Source organism: Eurytemora carolleeae, unplaced genomic scaffold (genome assembly GCF_000591075.1).
Source record: "Eurytemora carolleeae unplaced genomic scaffold, Eaff_2.0 scaffold28, whole genome shotgun sequence".
NCBI lineage: Eukaryota > Metazoa > Arthropoda > Copepoda > Calanoida > Temoridae > Eurytemora > Eurytemora carolleeae.
In genome coordinates this window covers 53,647-75,276 of record NW_019396147.1, presented here as the reverse complement: position 1 = coordinate 75,276, position 21,630 = coordinate 53,647, and the positions used below count along the sequence as shown (strand labels likewise).

Genomic DNA, 21,630 nt, shown 5'->3' with positions numbered 1-21,630 from the left:
AATACTTTACACAAGGAAATAAGTTTTTGTCACAAACTTTACGTTTCTAATCCCTTTATATTTGCAACACAATGTTGTAGACATTTGTTATTAAAAACAATGAATTCTGTAAGATGAAAAGGTCAAAAGTATCAAAGGTTTGCACCATCAGACGGCAAAGATATGGATTAGAAAACTTGAATTTGTGGCAAAACCTCAATTCTAATTATATACATCAAAACGGCAGAACGGATCGGGCTAAATTTTTTGTGGCAACTCACATGACCCCAGGGAAGGTTTGTGAGAGCTTAAAAGTGAGAAGTTTGTCGAATTTTTTTTTATCGAAATCTATCAATGTTAACAGAAGAAAATCGCAAAAGTTTGACAAATGGTCGCTTGAAAAACAATATTTGAAAGCTAAAATTGTTGTGCAAGGCACCCCACCCAGAACTAACCAGATAGAGAAGCATTCGGTTTCTTTTATTTGAAATCAAACATGTTTTGGTTTATAATTCAACAATCTTTAAACTTACAGGTTTATATATTTTATATTTTTTATTCAAAATGTATACGCCAACAAAAAATTATTTCAGAAAAAAGGCTATAAAATTATGTATAAGGGGTCAAATTGTGATCAAAAGTCACAGCTTTCTGAAATATTGACTGAATTCGTAGTATATAAATATTAAATAAGATTAAATATTTATTCAGATTTCTTCATATTTATTTTTAGACAACATTAAAGATAAACATCAAACAATACAGAGTTAAACTAAAACTAGATTAAATATCATAATATTAAATACTTAATACAGTATTAATGAAAATAATAGTACTTTTAATTACTTTTTTTAATGATAATTTTACATGTTTAAAACTTGTAGATACATGTTTGAGCTACAATAAATATGTGAAAATAAAGCTCTAACTGAACTTGAAACAGGCTGGAAATGTCACTGTGACAGCGTTTAAATATTGTTAAATAAGATAGACGTGAACACTGAACACATATTGCTTTCAAATGGTGGAGGGGAGAGGGGGGGGGGTTATATGTGGCCCCACCCCTCTCCTGCTTACGTTCCTTCTGGATTATTTTTCATATGTCTCAAATGAATCCTAAAAAATTTCTCTACAATAGTACATTCTCAGTTCAACTACCATACTTGCCGGTCACTCCCTTTAACAGCTTGATATGAATCAAAATTAAAATCAAACTTTGCCTTGATTGTATTGATATAACCTCCTACTACTGTTAATTATCCGTTTTATTTAAAGGGAATGGTGTTGTAATTGGTCAGACATGGGTTTTAAGGTCAGCGTTGTGAATTACATAATAGACTAATTACTAAAAAAGAAAAATGTTACTTGAAATTAATTCTTCAGTCCCTTTAAAAAGACTTTTACTATAAAGTGTTTATTCTAGGTTACAGGATATAATCCCGAGTTTGGGTTTAAAACAATATTTTGATTTTATTGTTACGTCAGAGGTTAGTAACGGTCTTAGTTATTTTTAACTTACTGTAATTTTGAATACTTCTCAGTTATTTATGATATTATTATTTTTCAAAAATATTTGTCACTGAAATCTGATAAATGATCATTAGACAAGTATTGAGGAGGAAAATTTGAATTAACGATGAGATTTGTTCAACTTGAGGCCTGATTTAATGAATAACGAAAAATAGTTTTAAAAATAGTCCAGCCTAAACCATAAAGTTGCCAACGAGGCAGTCAAACTGGGTTTCGACAAATTTTTATCAAACTGAAGAAAAAAAATAGTTTAAACTTCGGAAATTTGGATTTATGTTGAAATTGATTTTTAATAAACAACGATGTTGGTGTTTATTATTTTTAAACCAAGGTGTGTTTACCTATATTTTTTTACTTTGTTTACATAGGAAACTTTGTATAATTTTATTTGATTTTAAAAAAAAATTTTTAAAACTTAACTTTGATAATTATTTGTAGAATTCAGAAATGATTAGTAGAATTATGATGACTTGAGTATATCCTTTTTTTAAAAAAAAAATTGACCTTTTTTAAAGAACAATAAAACTTTTATAAAACCAATTGTTCACCTTCAAATGTTTCTTTTCTTCAATATTTTTAAAATATAAAATTTTATGATTTTTTATGTTTATTTCCGTGTTACTACTGAAGTACTGAAAAATCTTAGTTCGAAATCTGAATTACAATAATTTAAACCGCGACTAGACGCGGTTATAACATGGTTGGTTCAACTTGAAATTTTAATCAGTGTTTTGATATTTGAGCTAGCGGACAATTTTAATTGGTGATTGGCGGTTCAGCGACGCGGTTCAAATTCATTAAATTTGGCCTCAGGACTTGAAATTTTTAACTTTTTACACGGATCTAAAAACAACTTTTCACAGAACTCTAGAGTTTTGATTTGTTCAGTTTCCACAAGAAATATGAACAAACTGAGTTTTATATATTTCTGCTCGAAACTTTTGGTCTGAAAAATCAATGGTATATTTCGGTCTTTGACGACTTTGACTCAGATCTGAAAACAAATCCCTCCAGTTTTATATGATTATGATTTTTAGAAAGATCTGGCCGATAAATATGATGAGAAGAAAATTGAAAAAGTAGCTTCACATCTTTACTCCTATTATCATTCACCCAAACCATATATAGGTCAGGAGCCAACAAAATATTAATATCAGGAGCGTACTAAAGAATTATTCAGCTCCCGCTTGGGCATGAAAACCCCTTGGAAATCATAGATTTTACTGATCATATGAAATAAAGTTGCATTCTTATCTTATTATCTTATTATCTTATTATCTTATTATCTTATTATCTTATTATCTTGTTATCTTGTTATCTTGTTATCTTGTTATCTTATTATCTTATTATCTTATTATCTTATTATCTTATTATCTTATTATCTTATTATCTTATTATCTTATTATCTTATTATCTTATTATCTTATTATCTTATTATCTTATTATCTTATTATCTTATTATCTTATTATCTTATTATCTTATTATCTTATTATTTTATTATCTTATTATCTTTTTCTAGTTTTTTATGTTTTGGTTATTTAAAAATGTTGTCAATTAGAAAGAAGATTAGCAGGTTGCTACAAACAGAGTAAGCTTCAGAAAACCAACAAAAAATTAATAGGCATTGTATCTTCCTTCATATACTTTGAGGCCTTTTTTGAGGCAATACTTGTCTGCTAAGACACCCTCCCTTTAGGTTTAAGAAGGGATAAAACTGTTGGCTCTTAAGTTTTAGAGGACGGAGTGGAAACCTTGAAGAAACTTAGATCAGATTATAATTCAAGAATCGGAGTTATATCCAACTTTGACAATAGGAAAATCACTTCATTCATCTGTAGATTTTTGCTACAGTGGTAGCAATTATATCAATACAATGAGGACGAGTTTTTTTCTTCAAGTTTTGATTGTATACAAGCTTTTTTCGAATTACAAGTTTAGAAGTAAATAAAGTGAAGCTTTTCTAATCGACAGCTTCTCTTGACTTCTAAGTTTGTGTGTAACCATGCTGTATAAAGGGAGTGACCGGCAGTGTATGGTAGTTGAACGGAGAATGTAGTATTGTGGAGAAATTTTTTAGGAATCATTTGAGACTTATGAGACGTTTTTACGGTGCATATTTGTTCAGCAAGAGCGCAAATTCAATCTGTAAAATCCTCATTCCTCATAGATGGTTCATTTTTGAGGGATGATTTTGGGAATCGGTTTTAAAAGAATTATTCAATAACGACGAAAAAAAATGTAGTAAAAATTCTACAGCAAACTAATTAGTTGTTTAGGAACAGGTTGAGAAAATAAAAAATAACTTATCATCGAAAATAATGAATCTTGTTCAGTTATTGGTTTCTGTAATGTCTCATTATATACAAACATTTTCTTTACATTTCCTGGATTTTTGTTTGAAAAGACGACATTCAAAGAATTTGAATACATTTTGATACAAATTCATAAAGAATAAGAAATTCAATATAATGATGTAAAAGAAATAATTGATCCTAACATTGATTTATTGAGAAAATTTCAATTGAGAAATATGTTCTGAAACATCTAATTAGTAAACTGATTTTTTTTACTTTTTTGTCGTCGTTATTTCATAACAAAAAAAAACGATTCTCAAAACGAAGCCACCCAAATGGATTATTTTGGACGTCGACTTTGCGCCTAAACTCAGTAAATATACATTATTAAAGGGTTTCATATGTCTCAAATGAATCCTAAAAAATTTCTCTACAATACTACATTCTCAGTTCAACTACCATACTTGCCGGTCACAGCTTGATATGACTCAAAATTAAAATCAAACTTTGCCTTGATTGTATTGATATAACCGCCTACTACTGTTAATAGTCTGTTTTATTTAAAGGGACTGGCGTTGTAATTGGTCAGACATGGGTTTTAAGGTCAGCAGCGTTGTGAATTAGATAATAGACATGCCACTTGGTTACTTAAAATTAAGTCTACAGTCCCTTTAAGAAGACTTTTACTATAAAGTGTTTATTCTAGGTTACACGATATAATCCCAAGTTTGGGCTTAAAACAATATTTTGATTTTATTGTTACGTCAGAGGTGGGGAATGTTGATTAGGAGGAAGAGAGTTAAAATTTTAGATAATCCAAAGAACACGAACACTCCATTGGGCAGTATTCTCAGACCCATTTCACTTAGTTGATTTTAATCTACTAGTAAATCTACTTGCTTTATTACAACGTCAAATACACATAAGATTGCTAAGATGTCGTCCACTGTTCTGTCTTTTAACATTTTTCTCTATAGAGAAATGCGGGAAAATTCTGTAGAAAATTCACAAAAAATTTATATTTCAGACTCGGCTTCTTTAACAAGTTGCTAAGTAAATAAATTTAATTTAATAATGGAACATAATGATGAGGTTAAGATAAATACTGTGAAACCTGGAAGAAAACGGAAATTAGGAACGTCTGGCTCAAAATGTCCACCATTAGAAAAGGTAGGTTTTCATTATTTAATTTCATAGTGAACATTGAACAAATGAATTTTAAAGATTAGTATTCTACATTAAGAAAACATTTTTTCTCCTCTCTAAAGGTGCAATGTATACATATTTAAAGATCTGTTGGATTCATAACTTGATTTATTAGTTTTATCTTCAATGTACAGAATTTGAGTGACATTACATTTTTAAAGGACTGCAATTTTAAATGTTTATCTCATTTTTAGAGTGTATGTCTAATTCACTGGTCACCCTAATATCCTTTTCCTGAGGAACAATGAAAAAGATACCCGCGTTTTTCATCTCGTAAAGAGATCAATTCTGTCAATTTTTCTTCATTGTCTCTTCTGCATAAATCTGCAAGTCGCTTATATATAGAAACCACAGTTAAAAATTATTTACAACTAGAAAAATAAGAATATTTAAATAATCGGAAACTCTGCAAGAACAGTCCATTGAAGAATGTTTTATCATTAAACAAACGCAATAGTACTGGATGGTGTGATTATCGCCATAGGTAAATCATAGAAACATATTTAAATTAAATTTTCTAACTAACTTTTTTGTGAACATATTAAACATAAAAAATAGATTTTTTTTTAAATTTTTTATTTTTTTCATTTTTTATTTTTTAGCGTCCCTAATAATTTTGTAGAAAAGATTAGTCTAATCTTTATTTAGAAACTTATTAACAAACACTGTGTAATTCCGTTTCAAGCATCAGTGAAAAACATGGTGATTTGCCTTATCTTACATTCTTTCTATAATTATAGTACTTTAGCAGTGTAAAAGTGATGGTTATTGGACTTGGAGTTCAAAATACAATTCAAAATATATTCGAAATATTTTTGGTCATTTTTTGTCACCTTGATCCGGGGACAAAAAAAAACCTTTTTAAAAAAATTCTGATTGTTATTATTTTGGGAAAATTTCAAATTTCATTCACGGCCGTACAATCCTTTAATATTTCAAGAATAAACTAAAATTATTGAAATCAGCCCTTTCTGATAGTTATTAGGATGTATTGTATAGGATTTAAAAATCGGAGCCGACGGAGGTCACTTTTCAGAGGTTCCAAGACTCCGGAAAGAGATATCGACAATCTGACTTCATATCCTGCTCCTAACAAATTATATGAGTCTACGTTCAAAAATAGAACCGGCTGCTATTAATATTGAAAGAGATATTACAAAATGTCTTACTTGACACGGGTTCTTTTATATCAACAGATATTTCGCTTTGTGTTTACTCAGTATATGAACAGTTCTTTAAAATTTAACATTCATACTTTTGTGATTTTTTCTCATTAATCAAATCAGTTCGACCTCTAAGCTAAGAAAAAAGCAATTAAAGTTGTCAATGATCAACTAACTTTCTTTGATTTTTCTTTGATTATTAGTTGATTTTTCTTTTCTTCACGTCAGAAGTAGAAAATTTTGCATTACATTTTAATTCCAAATGAAACTTTAGCTAGGGACAGAGGGGGGTGCCGATTCAGAATCAGTAGCTTTAAAGAAAGATAAAATATCATCAGAGACTCCTAATAGTCATTCTTTTTTGTGATTAATTGGATCAAAACTTTTGTGTCATTATTAACATTAAAGTTTGTAACGAAAACCCAAAAAATTCACATTTTCATGATTGATAATTAATTATCTAATTTGAGAGATATTTATCCAGTGCACGATTATAGTCTTGCTGATGGATAAATTTTGAATAATGATCAAAATTTGGGATATTATTTGTATATTCAAATGTGTGAGTAATCCTTTAAAAAAAGCGTTAAAGATTTAAGTCCAAACAAATGCTGAGTGATTTATATACAACGTTTTACAATGCTGTATTCATTTTCCAATTTTAAATGGTTAAGATAAAAATCATTAATTCAAAGACAATACTTTTAACTTTTATTTTTGATATGGTACAAGCTGTAAGACCTCACTTCATTCTTGAACTAGTAATTTAATTTAGAGTTTGGGGGTGGATTATAGGGCAGTAGGACTCCCGAACAGCATGATTTGATTTGATTTAATTTGATTTGATTTGATTTGACTTATTTTGATTTGATTTGATTAGATTCGATTCGATTTGATTTGATTTAAATTGAATTGATTTGATTTGATTTGATTTGATTTGAATTAATTTGATTTGATTTGATTTGATTTGATTTGATTTGATTTGATTTGATTTGATTTGATTTGATTTGATTTGATTTGATTTGATTTGATTTGAACAATAAACGTCAAAATACCGTAAACTAAGAATCATAAGATATTTCCAACCATACTATCATATAAACCGGTTTTGTAAATGTAAACAATGTGTCTAGGTAGAAATGTCCGGTGGAAAGAGTAGAAGAATGATGACAAGTATTGAACCTGCTCCACTCAGCTGTGAACCTGCGGCCCAGCAGGTCAACCTAATTCTTGAATTTACTTTCTTGTTGAAAAAATGTTCACCTTAATAATGTCTTTATTGGTTTCAAGTGAATAATAAAGTTTTTCTCTAATACTGCGCTTTCAGCTCAACAACCATGTCTAGCCGGTTTCTCCTTTTAAAGAGTAGGGGGAATGAGATTAGGGTGCCAGATTAAATCGGCAGGGGAATCAGCACCTGACTGAGACCCTTCCCGGAGTCGGTCTGGGGATCCCACATTGGGGGTCTTTCACGATCTTTTTCATTTATTTATTTGTTTAATTGTATGCGAGTCTTCACTTATTAAGATGGAATGTCAGATTCAAAGGTTTGAATGTCAGTAACCTTCAAACCTTTGTCGGATCATGGACACACAAGATATCCAAGTTGTTCTAATTGAAAATTGATATTTTTTAGTTGTGATTTCTCTGTAAAAGTGGCATGTGGATTAATGCAATAGAGAACTTGCGGAAATTATCATAATTTAACATATTTCAAGATCATAAAACGACGATATCTTCCTTATTGTTACTCAGTTAAAAATTATAAGGGTATCTATGTGAATCGGACATTCCACTCTAACAAATAAATGATCACTTTAAATCAGGTCACTGTACCTTTGAGCTCAAAAAGTTCACTAGGCGAGATTTTTTTATGTGACTCTTTCGACTGATCTCGATATCAACTGAGTTAAATTGTCCATCCCTCGATACTTAAATAGGTATCTAAAAGGTTGAACAATCTAACGCTGACGTCACGAGTTCAACAAAATATGAGAAAGTTTCGCCCTGAAAGTAAACTTGTGATGCTTGAATCAGGTTGCATGCATGCCCTTCCCTTTGGAAACTTAAGTTCCCCCCCCTTGACAAATTCCTTTTAAAAGTCCCTCTGGCTTGAATGTTCTATAGTTATTATTAAAATGATAATAATGATTTCGTATAGGAAAGGGACAGCATAGATTACAATATAAGAATAACTATGGATATGGCAAACTCTGGAAGCGCTCCGAGGTAAATTTTTTAATTAACTTCTTTTAATAATATTGTAAAATATGATGATAGATAAAAAAATCTGAAAAAAGGTGTTTCCAAGATTTGTGTAATTGGTTATTAGTTATTATTATTAGTTGATTATTAGTTAAGGATTTGATAAGAACTACGTTATTTTGATCTTATGCTCCTTTACGGTGTACTCCAGAAAAAGTATATATTTATCTTGACTTAACTTTTTCAGATTGCAATTATTTACAAATGATTTTTCTGAAATACTATGCGACTGTATAAAGACATCAGAACGACATACATTAGTTTATTCCATCTAAGCTCATTTTATCCTTTACCCGTATTTAAAATCAGAGAACACTCCCTTAATGGAATCAAAATCATGATAACTGATTATTTTATTTTTATTTTGTTGTTAGGCGGATTCGTGTATATGCAGACGGTATCTACGATCTATTCCATCAGGTACTATTCATCTGTACAAACACAGCTTAGACAGACACTTCATTCCTGACAACTTTCTCATTGTTTCACATATAGAGGTTTAAAGGGTACCGTTGTGAACAGGACATGTCGAGTTTATATGAGGGGGAAGGGGGGGGGGTCACTTGAAATTACGTTCGCAGATACATAATAGATGTTAAAACAATCTAATGTAACATCTTAAAATAGTATGCTCTTAAAATAGAATTTAAATTTTAAAAGAGTCAGATATATTTTTTTATTGTCCATTGCCACATTTCAGTTACAATTTTAATTTATATGTTTGATTTTCTTATCACTTAATTATCATTTATCAGTCATTAGTCTTAACGTTTATTGTGTCCTAAAATATATACATGTATTACATTAGGGGCATGCCAGTCTGATCATGCAGGCTAAGCATGTATTATATAAGGAGCATGCCAGGCAGATAATGCAAGCTAAGAATGTAATAAATTAGGGGCATGCCAGACAGATGATGCAAGCTAATAATGTATTACATTAGGAGCATGCCAGGTAGTTGATGCAGGCTAATAATGTATTATATTGTATTAGGGGCATGCCAGGCAGATGATGCAGGCTAAGCATGTATTATATTGTATTAGGGGCATGCCAGGCAGATGATGCAGGCTAAGCATGTATTATATTATATTAGGGGCATGCCAGGCAGATGATGCAGGCTAATCATGTATTATATTATACTAGAAATTCATTTCTAGGCTTTTAGGGCGCTTCGCGCCCATCTTCTATTTAAATTAGGAACATGTTCGAATTGTTTACATTTCAAAACAAAGATGAAAGAAGTTTTGCGGATTTTTAAAAAAAAAATCGCGGATTTTCAAAAATTTAAATTTTTTTACAAAATTAAAAACCTCTTAAACACAAATTTTTAAAATTTCAATCATTCATAAACCTTCCCTGGGGTCCCTAGATGTCCCACAAAAAATTTGGGCCCGATCGGTTCAGCTGTTTTGACGTTTATTGGATACAAACAGACAGACAAACAGAGAAACAGACAAGCCAAATTTATATATAGATTATAGGCATGCAAGGCAGATGATGCAGGCTAATAATTTATTATATCGTATTAGGGGCATGCCAGGCAGATGATGCAGGCTAAGAATGTTTTCCCTAATTCTGAAGTTTATCTGTTGGTTGGATGTTGTAATGATGAGCTAACACATTCTAAGAAGGTAGATTTTCTTAATTTGTTAAAATATTTATTATACCCCCCTTTTTTATTAAGTTTAGCCTTGCTCTTATTCTCCGTTTTTTCCTCTAAAATATGTTATTCTGTTTTTTTCTCTAAAGTATGATGTTTAAGTTTTGATACCTAATAAATAACAGTTTTTTTTGTTGGTTTATTGAATTATTTATTGGTTTATAGTGCACACTGAAATTGAAAAGAGTATCGTTGAACGAAACTCCCGAGTATATTTTTTTTTGGTGTCTTAACATTTCAGTAGATTTTAATTTGAGAGATTCGAAAACAATGGAGAATATGAAAAAATCAAATAAAATGATATATCATAACACAAAAATTGATATCCACAAAACTGCCTAACCCTATTCGTGAAACCCGGGTTACAAAACTGGTTTTCATAACGATACCCTGTCTTAAGTTTTAGGCTCTGTACACTTTTCGATGTACAATGTACATTGTACACTGCACTGTACAGTGTTGGTAGATTTGAGTACACGATGAACACTGTAAACTATTCAGGGTAAGACTGTTATGACGGATCTTGAAAGATATGAAGCTCTCCGCCACTGCAGATACGTTGACGAGGTCAGTTGGAGTAGTTGGAGTTATTTCAGGCTGTTAGTGTATACAACTATTTGACTTAAAAAAAGAACAACCATAAAATTGAATTATGATATTTTGCATGCATATATAGTTTATGTTTTAGAAATGCATTTATTGCTTCTAGATACATGATAATTAACGAGTGTATTAAAGGAGAGGAAGATGAGTAGGTCTTCTCTGGTCCAGGATCCGACGCTACTGATTTGCGGATTTTATAATTCTTTTTCCGGGATTTCATCCCCCCTAAGTCTCGAGCATAGAGAGAGTCGAGACTGATACTTATCTCCTTGTAAGTGTTTAAGGAAAAGGAGTAGTAGGAGTTCTGGTGATGATTGATCATTATTCACAAATAGTTGTTTGTGAATTTCTGATCTGCCCCCTCCCCACGTCATGATCAACCTTCAGTAAGGCTGGCCAGTGGCCATTTGAAGAGGTCAGTTGTAGTGAAGGCTAGGCGGGCATATATTCAACCTGTAGAGAACTGGCGTCCAGAATATCTAAGAGTAGGTTAAAGATAGTAGCTGAGTTGCTTGATAGCTCCAGAAGTAACTATTTAGCTGATTAGCTCCGGAAGTAGCTGTGTAGCTAATTAGCTCTAGGAGTAGCTAGCTGTGTAGCTGTTTAGCTTCTGAAGAAGCTCAAGTTTAGCTTATTAGTTTCTAAAGGGTTGAAGTTTAGCTTATTAGCTCCAGGAGTAGCTGAGGTTTAGCTTATTAGCTCCAGGAGTAGCTGAGGTTTAGCTTATTAGCTCCAGGAGTAGCTGAGGTGTTGAAAAAAAAACCGAACACTGGATACTTTTTCACTCAAAGTAAATAACTTTTACCCGATCATAATGAAATTAATGATACAGTGATTTGGGCAAACCTGCTCTGAATGGTGGCTATTTATCTATTTATCCTTGGGTCTTTCTTAAAAACTAGCTGCAGTGACTTAATACTTTTTTATCGGGTTTTACTATGAAAAAGTGTAAGTAAGGGTACAGAAAATTCAAAATACATTTTAAAAGGCTGTCAATCTCAGCTTTCATCAGCTGCCAAGAATATATTCTACTGAAAGCACAGGGGCATCAAAAGACCATTATGTACCGACCAATTTAAATGTCGGGTACTGTAAATGTCAAAAATGTACAGGCCAATGGATTATTTAAAGTGTTTTGTATATATGCCAATATAACATAAACAGTTTGCGACAATTTACTGAATTTGTTAATGACTACTAAGTGTAGACTGTATACGCAATTTCAAGAGATTATTTGATTTACAACTGCACTCATTAAACCTTTATCTGAGTAACAATGAGACAGAATACCTCAAAATATTTTGAACTGAGGTACATTCTTACAATTTCCATAATTGTTTGCTACATGAATCAGCAAGTCACTTTTACAGAGAACCTTTAATTGAAAAGAATCATTTATTAGCTAGAAAACACGGATATCTCAATCAACTGTTGACTAGAAAAGGTGTGATGGATACCATTGTGAAATAGAGAAGGGTCACTTAATATTACGCCTTTAAATAGAAATTATCACGAATAATAGTAGTTTCATCAAATCATTAATCTAAGAATTAAGCATAAATTGTTAAATATTTATTTCTGATCAGGTTGTAGTTGATGCCCCCTGGACTCTATCAGAAGAGTTCCTGGAGAAACATAAAATAGATTTTGTAGCTCATGACGATGCACCCTACACTACCGGCAGTGATGCGGTAATATAATCTGTACATTCCTCGTTATTATTAATACTACTGTTACTACTATTATTATTATTATGATAATGATTGTGATAAAGTTGATATTTTAAGGATGATGTTTATGCTCTTGTTAAGAAGAAGGGTATGTTTGTTGCGACTCAGAGAACTGAGGTAATTTTATATTAATTTTAAATTCAAGATTTTTAGCTTTGACAAAATGTTGTTCTTTATTTTTTATCTTAATTTTTTTATCTTATTTTAAAGATAATTCCTCCTCTATATTAGATTCTGCTTCGATCAACAATATTATTCAATATTTTGAACTACATAGTACATATATTAATGTTTTTAATGCTCATTTTTTGTTTTGTTTTTATTAAAAATGTGTATTGTTTAGGGTGTATCTACATCTGATATAGTTGCTAGAATAGTTCGAGATTATGATACATATGTCAGGAGAAACCTTGCTAGGGGGTACTCCAGGTATATATATATATATATTTCAGTTTTTAACTTCACATTTTTATTAAAAAAAGAATTATACTATACTAGGGTGCTTCGCACTGATTTTTGATTTTAACTTTTAATTGTTGCTCTATCCACGGCATTTTCTCATCTTAAATTATCAAACAGTAACAAAACAATTTTCGCGGGTTTATTTATTTTTTTCGTGGATTTAGAAAAATCAAATTTTTTCAATTCTAAAAAAAATACAATTTCCTTAGTGGCTACCATTCATCGTAAAACCCTCCCCCTTCCTTACATACATTTTTTGGAATTTTACTAATTTTAAACGATAAAGATTATATTTGAAAACACTAATTTCAACTACTGTCTTCGAGAAGTGGTTGAAGACGCCAAAACTAGTTCAACTACCTCTCTCAAACCCTAAATTGCCATTTTCCATATAAGAGAAATGACTTAATTTTTTTCAGACAGGAGTTAAACCTGTCCTTCGTGAAGGGGCAGACGTACAAGCTGCAGAACAAGGTGGATGAGTTTAAGAACGGGGTTCATGACAGGTTTCATAGATGGGAGGAACAGTCCAAGGAGATGATCACAAACTTTCTTCATATGTTCGGAGGCCCCAGCTTCGACCAGGTAGTTTGCATTCTGAGGCATTATAACACTAAACATATAGCATTTAGTTTTCTTAGTTGAAGTTGAATATTGATTTTCTGTATACATTTACCGGTCTTGTGGGCTGGTATGTTATTTAACTGTCCCTGATATGGAATATGGGAAGTGATAGCCAAACTCTTCTTGTTATTTTTCTATAGGAAAATATGCTGGTAGTGTGATTCACCGACATAGGGTCAAATGCCATAGGGTCGAACGACAAACGGTCAAAAACGCGAAAAGGGTAAAACGACATAAAGTCTAAAAGTGCGACAAACGGGCCAAATTTCATTTAGACTATTTTTGGTTTATTTCAAACGATTTTTTATGTTCATTAGAACTATAACCTCAGAGCTCGGTCCCCTAGCTTGTCCTATCCGCAGCACTTAGCCCAGAAGTTGTTTTATTCTAACCTATAAACCCTGAAATAAAACGTATTTCTATTTAATGTTTTATGTTCATTTTAACAACTAGCCTCAGTGCTTGTCCCCCTTGCCTGTCCTAGACGCAGAGCTCGGCTAAGTAATTGTCTTTTCTTACCTTACCCTGAAATAATTATTTTTTCCCGATTTTGACCCTTTGTCGTTTTACCCTTTGTCGCGTTTTTGACCGGTTGTCGTTTTTACCCTATGTCTGTTAACCCTCGATTCTTCGCCTTGCTTGTGTGTACAGGCTTTAGGTTTCTGATAGTTTATTTTCTATTTAGATAATGAATTCTGGATTAGTTCGAGCAATATCACCATCCCCCTCACCTCCAGGCTCTCCTCTACCTCCAGGCCAGCATACAGGTCAACAGTAGGAGCCTGGAAATCCTCGTGTTCCAGTAGATTAGTATAGTTTAGTACCACTATCAGGAAATAGAAGAGAAAACAAAATGGCACATCTTCTGCAACCATCACTTCCTGGAATCAGCTGATAATTATTAGCGGACTAGGAGGAGCTATTATTTGTCTCCACCCTGGAACCATTTAATAGTTAATAATATTGCATTCATATTGCATATACAATTTACAATTATCAATAATGTGATTTATATATTTCACAATCACATAACACCAGATTACAATTCTCACAATTAAACATTATTATTCTATAGTTTAAGATATTAGCAACTATTTTTCAGAAATGACCATTGATATGATTATTTTCATTTTGATACATTTTTTATTTCTTTATTTATTATTTTCACTCTTGTTTTTTTATAGTTTATTTAAGTTTTAAATTGAAATATTTATAAATTGGTGCGCTCTGTGATTTTGCACCTAAGTCATTAAACTTAAATTAAATATATATGAAAATATTAACGCATAAGCTTTGTTATTAAGTAAAATTTCACACGTTATGATGGATTTATCAATTTATCAAAATTGTTCCTTTTAAAAACCTCACAATATAAACTATTTGAAGTACTTGATCAAATTGTCTTCCAAATTTAATTATAATCCAGTAGAGTTATGAACAAATATTCACATTAAATGTTTCAGAAAGGAATTACAATGCATAAACACAGATTACAGTTCAGTCAACGTTTTTATGTTCAGAATTGATAATAGTACAGGTAACGCAGGATTCATGTACAATATACATATGTACATTGTTTATTTTGTGTACTAACTTGAATACCCAAGGTATTCATAGTTACCCCGCCTTTTACCCGCGCTTGGTCGTAAATTACGATTTTAACTATTTTTCCTTATTAAAGTGGAGTGGACCTACCCAAAACCAAGCTAAGACCATTCTCGTGGTTCTTCAGATTTCATCAACCAAAATTCGAGGCAAATCGGTTAAGGTATTCATGCATTACGATCGGATACACAAACAGAGATTACAACTTTATAATATATAGATTCACTGTTTACTAAATCAAACAAATAACAGACGAGCGCGAATACTGAACATCTTGTTGTTTAAAGCTGAGATGCAAGGGTGTATGTTACACTCTGTGCATCCTCATTGGTGCACTTTCAATACTGCATCCTCAATTTGCGGCATCTATTTATGTACAAACCTTCCTTTGCTAGTATTCAACAATTTTGTCAGGGTGAGTTCAGAGTTGAAACAGATTTTGCAACAGATATTTACGACAATTTACTGCAAACTTGATTTTAGGGGATTGTTCAACTAAAGAATGCCATTAATAATTTACTAAATTGTGTTTTACCTTTTAGCTAGCTATTATTTTACTTATTTTATCTTCTACAAAATGATGAATTACGTCGAATGTACTTTTATTCTGAATAATGTAGGAACGGTTTTATTTTCAAATCGATTATTTTACTGTAGGTTAATAAGAAACTGTTAGTATGGAGGGAAATTACCACGAGGATGGTTCCCCTCAGCCCAAAAAACACAAACACACCAAAGATCCACAAAGATATCCATGTGATGAATGTGACTATACGTCATCCAACAAGACGGATCTCAAAAGACACATGAACAGTGAACACATAGGAATTACATATTCATGTGATAAATGTGACTTTGTTGGGACATCGTTATCAGGTTTGCGAGGACATAAGACAAGGGTGCATATATTAACCAAATATGAATACTATAATCCATTGAACACGGGATCTAGTCAGATAAACCAACAACCAGAAACAATTATAAAGAATAAAGGTAGGGAAGGAGGGAGTAAGTTTGGGGGAGAAATTCCAAGTAGAGGCGGAGGTAATGCTAGCAGTGGCGGAGGTAATGCTAGCAGTGGTAGAGGCATGGCTAGCAGTGGCGTAACTTTTCCTAGCGGAGGCGGAAAAGGCATTAAATGTCCTGGAGTTGCAGCCGGAAGTGGCGGAATTCCTAGCCGTGAAGGAACGTCTCAACCCAAAGGCCAGCCCAGACTTTTTGTTGTTCCAGGTAATAGAACTTTTATCCCGGATTCTTACTTCTAATTTTACGATTCCTGAGATAAAAGGTTTCTTATTTGTTTCCAAGACATAAAACGTGACTCCTCCCGCCAAATTTTTTATATTTTCGTGGATTTTAATAAGCATTTCTCGTTTAGGTCATAGCCCCCCGGCAGATAGGTCTCCAGGGGCTAAGACAATAATATTCTAATAATTTTAGTTCAATCCCGAATGAGGAAGAAACGGTGCGCTGTGCCCGGGTGTGGCGACTATTCTGGAACTATGCACCGGTTTCCCAAGAAGCCTCAGAGGATGGAAGAATGGCTTCAGGCACAGAATAGAAAACAGATATATAGGAATTTACCAACTAAATGTGCAAAACCGCCATTTTTTTTATACTGTCACCTTACTGAAGGTGAACCTCACAAATTTGTGAACTTATGATCCGTGTAACAAAAAATGATTTTTTTCTTAAAATTCTTTGGGATAAAATTAGGGGCGGCAATAGTGGGGGAAGTGTAAAAAACGACATTAATATTATGAAATTATATTATTTGTGAACAAAATTTACACTTAAACTTTAGATCTTTTTCTAACTTAGATTGAAAATATATATTTTCTCTATATGTATTCACTCTGTGGGTTCAGGCCATTGGTCTGACCAAGCTACCGTATACAGACGCCAGGATTTGTGAAAACCATTTCACTCTTGATAGTTACAAGCGGAATTTGAAAGCGGAGTTAATGGAAGGCCAGCCAAGTATATATTTTTTATTATAATTATTTTATCATTATTATTTTTAATATGTTGTTTTCAACAATTATTCTACAGTATCATAAACTAGCAAAAATAATTTGAACTTTATGAACATTTTCTTCAAAGAAAAACCCGCCTTTTTAGGTTTAATTTTGTTTGGTGTCGTAAACTTTGAAGAAAAGAAAACCATAACATCTTGAAAATCTGAGATCTAGTTGCAAGGGGGGGGGGGTAAATGGGCACATGGAAAGTATGCTTTAAGTGGTATTTTCTTTTTATCCTTTCTTTTATACTTTCTTTATATCTTGAAAAATTTAGAAAATGATGTTTCTTTGGAAAACTAATTAAATTCCCATCTTTGATGATCCCCCCCCCTCCCTCTTAAAAATAGCAATAACAAAATAAGGAATATCAATACAATGAAGACGACTTTCGATTTAAATTTTGATTTCTTTCAAGATGTGAAACAGCATGGGATAAACACAGATAGGCATAGAAGACAAGAGAAGCTGTCAATTAATAAAGCTTCTCTTTGAATACTTGTAATTCGAAAAAAGCTTGTTAGCAATCAGAACTTAAATAAAAAAGTCGTCTTCAGTGTATTAATATAATCGCACACCACTGTAGGTAAGAGGACCCTGTTAGATGTAGCTGTGCCCAGCCTTCACCTGAGCCAGCTAGAGGAGGAGGATCTAATGGATGATGTGGATAAACCCAGCTTCACCAGGGAGTATGAAGCATTGGTCTCAGGTTTCCTCAAGAAACATACTGATCATCTTCAAGGAGATAAAGCTCAAGAGGAACCTGGAAAGATCTCAGAACTTGTCAAGTGTGAACATGATTTTAATCATGCTGAATCCGATCTTGATCATGTCAAAGCTGAATCGGATCTTGATCATGTCAACTGTGAACCTGATCTTTATAATGTAAAAGCTGAATTTGATCTTGATCAAGTAAAAACTGAAATAGATCAAGATGAAGTTTCCAACAATGATCCTCTTTCCGGTTATTAAACATTTTTAACTTCAAAACATCAGACTTTTTTTTGTAAATATTATTTTTAAATTAAAAATACTCCTTTGATCCAAAGACTTCTGAATAAAAACTTATTGAAATAATCAAAATTTACAATGAGCTAAAAACTTATAAATTTAAAGAAATTACTAAAACAAAATTAAATTTTCTTATCTTGCTAAACTTTTCATATCTTTTACGCAGCCATAATAATAAGGAAATGAAAAACTAATATTTATCAGATGCGGCCAGAAAAATAAAATGTCTATTCACTCCTGTGAATTTTTGCTGCAATGAAGAATTTATTTTTTCTTTTTGTTTTGTCATGTATGGTGTTACAATTAACAACGTTACAATTGCATGTTTTAACGTTACATCATACATGTTACAATGTTACATGGCACATGTTACATATTAAATAAAACATTTTACATATGTTCAATATTACAAATTACGGTGATTTATGTTACTAAGTTACTTTTATCTATGTTCTTGTTAGTGTTGCGCAAAACACAGGTTTTTATACAGGGTTACCCACAAAAGAGGAGACTTTAGAGACGATTGTACGGAATTTATACGGTCTGTTTACTCATATTCATGATTCCCTGCAACTTAAAACATTGAAATCATTGAATAAGCCATAAAAAGATTATATTCAATGTGGAATATTTAATTAAACCCCGTAATTGTCGAATTTAAACAGATTTACGTCATCTTTACCTTTACCTTTGTGGGTAACCCTGTATATACTGACTGTTCTAGATATTACATGTATCACAGTTTTTTCATTTCAAATCTTTCAGAATTTAGAATGGAAATGAAGTTCTTCTATAATATGGAGAGAGAAAAAAACTAATCAATCACTGCAAATATAATGCTGGCATTGTGCCATTTCTAAACAACGGTTCAAAGGTTAAAAAATAAAGTATTTTTATCTTGTGGTCTCTCTAGGCATGTCTCTTATCATATCAAGGTTAATTTTTATGTTTGGATTATTCTGTATTCTCTGGACCCCAGGAGCATAGTGGAGCTGAACCAAATGGGCGGATTTGAGGGAAACCTTGAGTAACCCCGGTAGTAACTAAGGCCAAATAAAAAATTTTAAATTTAATTTTTTTCTTAACCATTTAAAAAAAAAATGTTTTTTTAAACTCCACAGGCAACGCCGGGCACTTAAGCTAGTAATACATACCTATATCACATTTATATGCAGATGATATAAAATGTGCATTTTTTAACATTTTTAGCGCAATGCAGGAAGCGCACTGGAATTTCTAGCCTTTTTACACAGGCACATTTAAAAGTCAATGCTGTATTCTGTATTTATTGAGCGTATTCTTCTCACAGCATACAATCTTCAGTTGCTTTCAATGGACTTTAGTTTTTTGCTTGATAATTTTGATATCTATTTTCAGTAGAAGTTTCATCTCATGTTTAAATTCTTCAAATACTTTTGAAAGAAATACTCTCTTTTGGGCTTTTCCAAGTTTAGTTTATTGCTCTAATATAATCCTGCAGTTTGGGCTCTTCTGTAGTTTTAGTCTTTACTTGAAGTTCAGTTGAACTTTAGCTTGGACACTGAACAGAGGTCTTTAAGAGGTTCAAGAGTAGACGTAGCTCTGTTGAGTTTTAGCTTCAGCTGTGATTGAACTCTTCCCTACATCCAAGATTTGTTGGCAGTTGCTTATTTAAAATTTAGTCCACTCATTATGCTGTTTTTTTTCTGAATTATTTTTTAAAAAAATTTTCCTCCCCCCCCCTTTACAAAACCTTTCTGCAATTATTCATTACCGAATCTTGGGAGAGAAGAATTTAATTTAAAATTAAAAACACTGCATTTTGAGATCAGATTTCCTTCATAAGCAGGGAGTTCAGCACGCTGAGTAGTTAGTGTCTTGATTCTCTTTTAAGACTAGAATATAAATCTACTTTTTTAATTCTAATTCCTTAAAGGGACTGTAAATGTAATTTCAAGTGATGGCAGCAATGCCCGATTTACAACGGTACCCTTAAAAGCTTTGTCTGATCAAGTATGAATTTGATATCCATGTTTTTGCTTTTTTAAACAATTTATTTTTCATTTGCGGGTTCTCTGCGAAAGTGAAAAAAATTATCAGACTTGCGCATTTCTTGCTTACAACTAGCAATGGAGAAATTATCAGAATTAAACCATTTTCGAGTCAGAAAAGCGACGTTTTCTTGCACATTTTTTATCAGATTAAGGTTTCAAGGGTACCGTTGTAAATCGATCATTGCCGTCGTTGCATGGAGGGTCACTAGAAATTACGCGTTCAATCCCTTTAAATTTGTTTATTTTCAGGATATTTATTAATATAGAATGGAAGGAAGACCCCTCGAGGACGGTTCTCCACAAAGAAAGAAAAGATGTAAAGTCCCTCCCCTCATATCCTTGTGTTATCCATGTGACGAATGTGAATTTTCCACAGCGACAAAATCCGACCTAAAAAGGCACATGAATAGTGAACACATAAATAACTCCTATTCTTGTTCAAACTGCAGTTTTGTAACGTCCTCCAAGAAAGGTTTGCGAGGACACTTTACCAGGGCGCATATCATGAATGTCAGGCAGTTTCAAGAAAAGACATTGAAACAAAAAGAAGCAAATGAGAGAAAAAGAGAACATAAAAGATTAGAGAGTAGAAATTCTGAAGAACAGAACAAGCCCAGGGTTTTCCTAGTTCCAGCAGGGCCAGGTTATTATTTAATAATTTTAATAATTTTATTCTAAAATTTAATATTAATTTAAAATTCTTGGATGAGTTTTTTTAATTTAATTTATTATTTGTTTCTGTGGCTTTATTTTAATTTAAGAAGTTAATATTTTTGCCTCAACTGTAAATAGGGAATATTAAATATAAATTAACATAAGCCTCATGCATTTTTTTCTCGCTGAATTAGGGAAAATATTTAGATTTTTGGTTGGATTAGAAGGGATGAAAGTTTTGCCTTTTGTTGTCTAATTTTTTTTTTGCTAGATCATAATTGAAATTCTAAAAATTATGTAACCCTGTGAATTTTCATAGTAGGTGTAGACACTGACTCCACTGACTCTACTGATGGAAGAGCAAGATCTCGTTGTTGCAGTGTTCCTGGATGTAAAAACCGGAATGGTCAAATGCACACTTTCCCTAAGAATGATCCACAAAGAGTTCAACGCTGGATGGAGGCTATTAATGTCGACATATCCTCGTACAAAATAAATTCATACCGGAGAGTTTGCCATCTTCATTTTCCACCAGAGAGCTATGCACGGAACCTGCAAGCGGAGTTACTAAACTACCCCTGTCGGAAGCGATTGGCGGATGATGCTGTTCCGTCCCTCCTCCTTCCATCTCCGCCTTCGAAGGGAAATAAACCTCCAGTTCCCAAACTTCAAGTTAAACTTGTAGAAGATAAAGTATGTCAACAACCTGGTTCAACTGATTCAACTGGTTCAAAGCGTCAAAGAAAGGCTTGCTGTGGTCCTAAATGTGGTAATCAAAATGGTACAATGCAC

General features: G+C 32.3%; 3 protein-coding genes across 5 annotated transcripts in view; all 3 read left to right on the top strand.

The window, feature by feature from the left end:
• Positions 1-4,569: 4,569 nt before the first annotated feature.
• On the top strand, positions 4,570-14,983 carry LOC111696346 (choline-phosphate cytidylyltransferase B). The gene is made up of 11 exons (XM_023465934.1): positions 4,570-4,974; positions 7,307-7,390; positions 8,335-8,402; positions 8,813-8,858; positions 9,968-10,069; positions 10,600-10,665; positions 12,288-12,392; positions 12,489-12,548; positions 12,775-12,860; positions 13,313-13,478; positions 14,203-14,983. The coding sequence occupies exons 1-11, from the start codon at positions 4,879-4,881 to the stop codon at positions 14,293-14,295; spliced, it is 972 nt and encodes a 323-aa protein (XP_023321702.1). The 5' UTR covers positions 4,570-4,878; the 3' UTR covers positions 14,296-14,983.
• LOC111696345 (uncharacterized) lies at positions 14,969-18,918 on the top strand. Of its 3 annotated transcripts, none has more exons than XM_023465933.1 (5): positions 14,969-15,054; positions 15,780-16,352; positions 16,563-16,672; positions 16,991-17,102; positions 17,727-18,918. In XM_023465933.1, the coding sequence occupies exons 2-5, from the start codon at positions 15,800-15,802 to the stop codon at positions 18,110-18,112; spliced, it is 1,161 nt and encodes a 386-aa protein (XP_023321701.1). In that variant the 5' UTR covers positions 14,969-15,054; positions 15,780-15,799; the 3' UTR covers positions 18,113-18,918. The 3 variants fall into 3 exon arrangements, with proteins under 3 accessions (XP_023321701.1, XP_023321699.1, XP_023321700.1); XM_023465931.1 differs by lacking the exon at positions 14,969-15,054 and adding an exon at positions 15,199-15,285; XM_023465932.1 differs by lacking the exon at positions 14,969-15,054 and adding an exon at positions 15,200-15,271.
• Position 18,919: 1 nt separating this feature from the next.
• LOC111696344 (uncharacterized) overlaps positions 18,920-21,630 on the top strand; it is a gene marked incomplete in the record, with an annotated part of 5,599 nt that continues 2,888 nt past the window's right edge. The window contains 3 exon segments of the mRNA XM_023465930.1: positions 18,920-19,025; positions 20,434-20,827; positions 21,161-21,630. Of these exon segments, the coding sequence (XP_023321698.1) occupies positions 20,452-20,827; positions 21,161-21,630 (846 nt within the window).